Here is a 2,500-nt window from a genome sequence, read left to right as displayed (position 1 = left end):
CCTGCTGCTGATCAGCCATAGTCTGAAACATTTCACCACTGACACATCAGAAAAGACCTTTTGTTTAAAGTGCCCAGTTTTTCTACACTGGAACAGTGCTGGTGAGAAGCCTGACCCATACGTAGTTTACTGGGACTAAGATTTCATTTAATTAGATGTTCTATTATATGTCATGTTTTTAAATATATTATCATGTTTGATCTTGCAGTTTCCCCTTTGTAATGTTTTCTTTGTAAAACCTTTTGAGATTCTGGACTCAAAATGAAAGTATGAATAAAGATTCTTCTTCTTCTTATTCTTCTTCTTATTATTATTGCTGTTGATGTTGTCATTTTATTGTTGTTTATTGTTTTTGTTGTTGTTATTCTAGTAAAGGGTGAGGTGGGCTCATACCTGTCCTGCCCTCAGTGAACTGGGTGCTGAGGTTGGGGCCGCTAAACGTGGACACCACGACCTTGTACAGGCGGCCGGGCGTGAGCGAGGAAAGGAGTAGCTGCTCCGTGGTGCTGCTCAGCGTGATGGGAGGAAACACCTTCATGTCACTGAACAGGAGCTGAACCTCGTAATGATCTACATCGCCTGGTGGAGACACCCATGTGACCCGCAGCTCCTCAGTACCTCGCCCGGCCAGCGTGAGGTTGCGCACGCCTGCGGGCACTGAGCCCACAGAAAGCACGTGAGTGGAGGAGAGGGAGAACACAGTGCACGTGAGTGGAGGAGAGGGGGAACACGGCGCACGTGAGCGGAGGAGGGGGGAACACGGCGCACGTGAGCGGAGGAGATGGAGAACACAGCACACGTGAGCGGAGGAGAGGGGGAACATGGCGCACGTGAGCGGAGGAGGGGGGAACACAGCGCACGTGAGCGGAGGAGATGGAGAACACAGCACACGTGAGCGGAGGAGAGCGGGAACACAGGGCACGTGAGCGGAGGAGAGGGGGAACACGGCGCACGTGAGCGGAGGAGAGGGGGAACACGGGGCATGTGAGCGGAGGAGAGGGGGAACACGGCGCACGTGAGTGGAGGAGGGGGAACACAGCACGCGTGAGCGGAGGAGAGGGAGAACACGGCACACGTGAGCGGAGGAGGGGGGAACACACCGCACGTGAGCGGAGGAGATGGAGAACACAGCACACGTGAGCGGAGGAGAGGGAGAACACGGTGCACGTGAGCGGAGGAGAGGGGGAACACGGCGCACGTGAGCGGAGGAGATGGAGAACACAGCGCACGTGAGCGGAGGAGAGGGGGAACACGAGGCATGTGAGCGGAGGAGAGGGGGAACACGGGGCATGTGAGCGGAGGAGAGGGGGAACACGGCGCATGTGAGCGGAGGAGAGGGGGAACACAGCGCACGTGAGCGGAGGAGATGGAGAACACAGCACACGTGAGCGGAGGAGAGGGGGAACAGCACACGTGAGCGGAGGAGAGGGGGAACACAGCGCACGTGAGCGGAGGAGAGGGGGAACACAGCGCACGTGAGCGGAGGAGCGGGGGAACACGGCGCACGTGAGCGGAGGAGAGGGGGAACACGGCACACGTGAGCGGAGATGAGGGGGAACACGGGGCAAGTGAGCGGAGGAGAGGGGGAACACGGCGCACGTGAGCGGAGGAGAGGGAGAACACGGTGCACGTGAGCGGAGGAGAGGGGGAACACGGTGCACGTGAGCGGAGGAGAGGGGGAACATGGCGCATGTGAGCGGAGGAGATGGAGAACACAGCACACGTGAGCGGAGGAGAGGGAGAACACAGCACACGTGAGCGGATGAGATGGAGAACACAGCACACGTGAGCGGGGGGAGGGAGAACACAGCGCACGTGAGCGGAGGTGGGGGGAACACACCGCACGTGAGCGGAGGAGAGGGGGAACACAGCGCACGTGAGTGGAGGAGAGAGAGAGAACACAGCACACATAAGCTGAGTTAACAGAGACTCTCAAACTGTGAGGCTAAATGCCAGTAATAAGATTTTACGTGATGATTTTATATTTTATGATTTTGTATTTTATTTAACATTGTAAACAATGTACAAAAAGAAAACAGTTACCTAAAAAATTTGTAGGAAACAAAAGATTAACAAACATTCGGTTTATTTACATCTAAAACTCTTCAAACTTCTCATGATCATTTATTACTTTTGAACAGTTTCTATGACGTTACTGTCAGACTACTGTCTCATTACACGTGTACTCACGTGTGCGTCCGTGCGTGGACACGCTGGACACGTACTTCCCACTCCACGTGCTGACGATGACCGTGTAGAGGCGGCCTGGTACCAGGCCCGTGAACACACACTCGTTCTGATACCGAGGGACCGTCTGGTTCTGGTGGAAGATGTTGTTGTGTTTGATGGCCACCTGGTAAAAGTCAAAGTCTCCAGCCACGTGGCGCCAGTACACCCTGAGAGAGTCTTCTCGTGCCATGTGGGTCGCCGTCGGGGTCAAGACAGGGGACGGTTCTGAGGACGGAGATGTAAACACGACCCCGGCAACATAAACACGCAA

The 2,500-nt window shown here is 55.0% G+C and overlaps 1 protein-coding gene and 1 long non-coding RNA gene across 5 annotated transcripts in view; one reads left to right on the top strand and one right to left on the bottom strand.

The window, feature by feature from the left end:
* Positions 1–2,500, bottom strand: part of ptprbl (protein tyrosine phosphatase receptor type B, like) — a 29,871-nt gene that overhangs the window by 12,804 nt on the left and 14,567 nt on the right. For all 4 annotated transcript variants that reach the window (XR_014117571.1, XM_081698978.1, XM_081698979.1 and 1 more), the window contains exons 12-13: positions 2,191–2,454; positions 394–657 (exon numbers count right to left, since the gene is read on the bottom strand). Coding sequence is in view for 3 of the 4 variants with exons in the window: in XM_081698978.1 (XP_081555104.1) it covers positions 394–657; positions 2,191–2,454 (528 nt within the window). In the remaining variant the exon portion in view is untranslated. The remainder of the gene's footprint in view (positions 1–393; positions 658–2,190; positions 2,455–2,500) is intronic.
* The window catches only part of LOC145651690 (uncharacterized), a 3,478-nt gene that overhangs the window by 221 nt on the left and 757 nt on the right, over positions 1–2,500 (top strand). The window contains exon 2 of the long non-coding RNA XR_014117573.1: positions 371–2,500. This exon is cut by the window's right edge and continues 757 nt beyond it. This is a non-coding gene — a long non-coding RNA (uncharacterized LOC145651690). The remainder of the gene's footprint in view (positions 1–370) is intronic.

Source organism: Electrophorus electricus, chromosome 16, assembly GCF_041902795.1.
Source record: "Electrophorus electricus isolate QZ-2024a chromosome 16, ASM4190279v1, whole genome shotgun sequence".
Taxonomy (NCBI): Eukaryota; Metazoa; Chordata; class Actinopteri; order Gymnotiformes; family Gymnotidae; genus Electrophorus; species Electrophorus electricus.
Note: the sequence above shows the minus strand (reverse complement) of the source record. Positions and strands in the feature narration are given on the sequence as shown.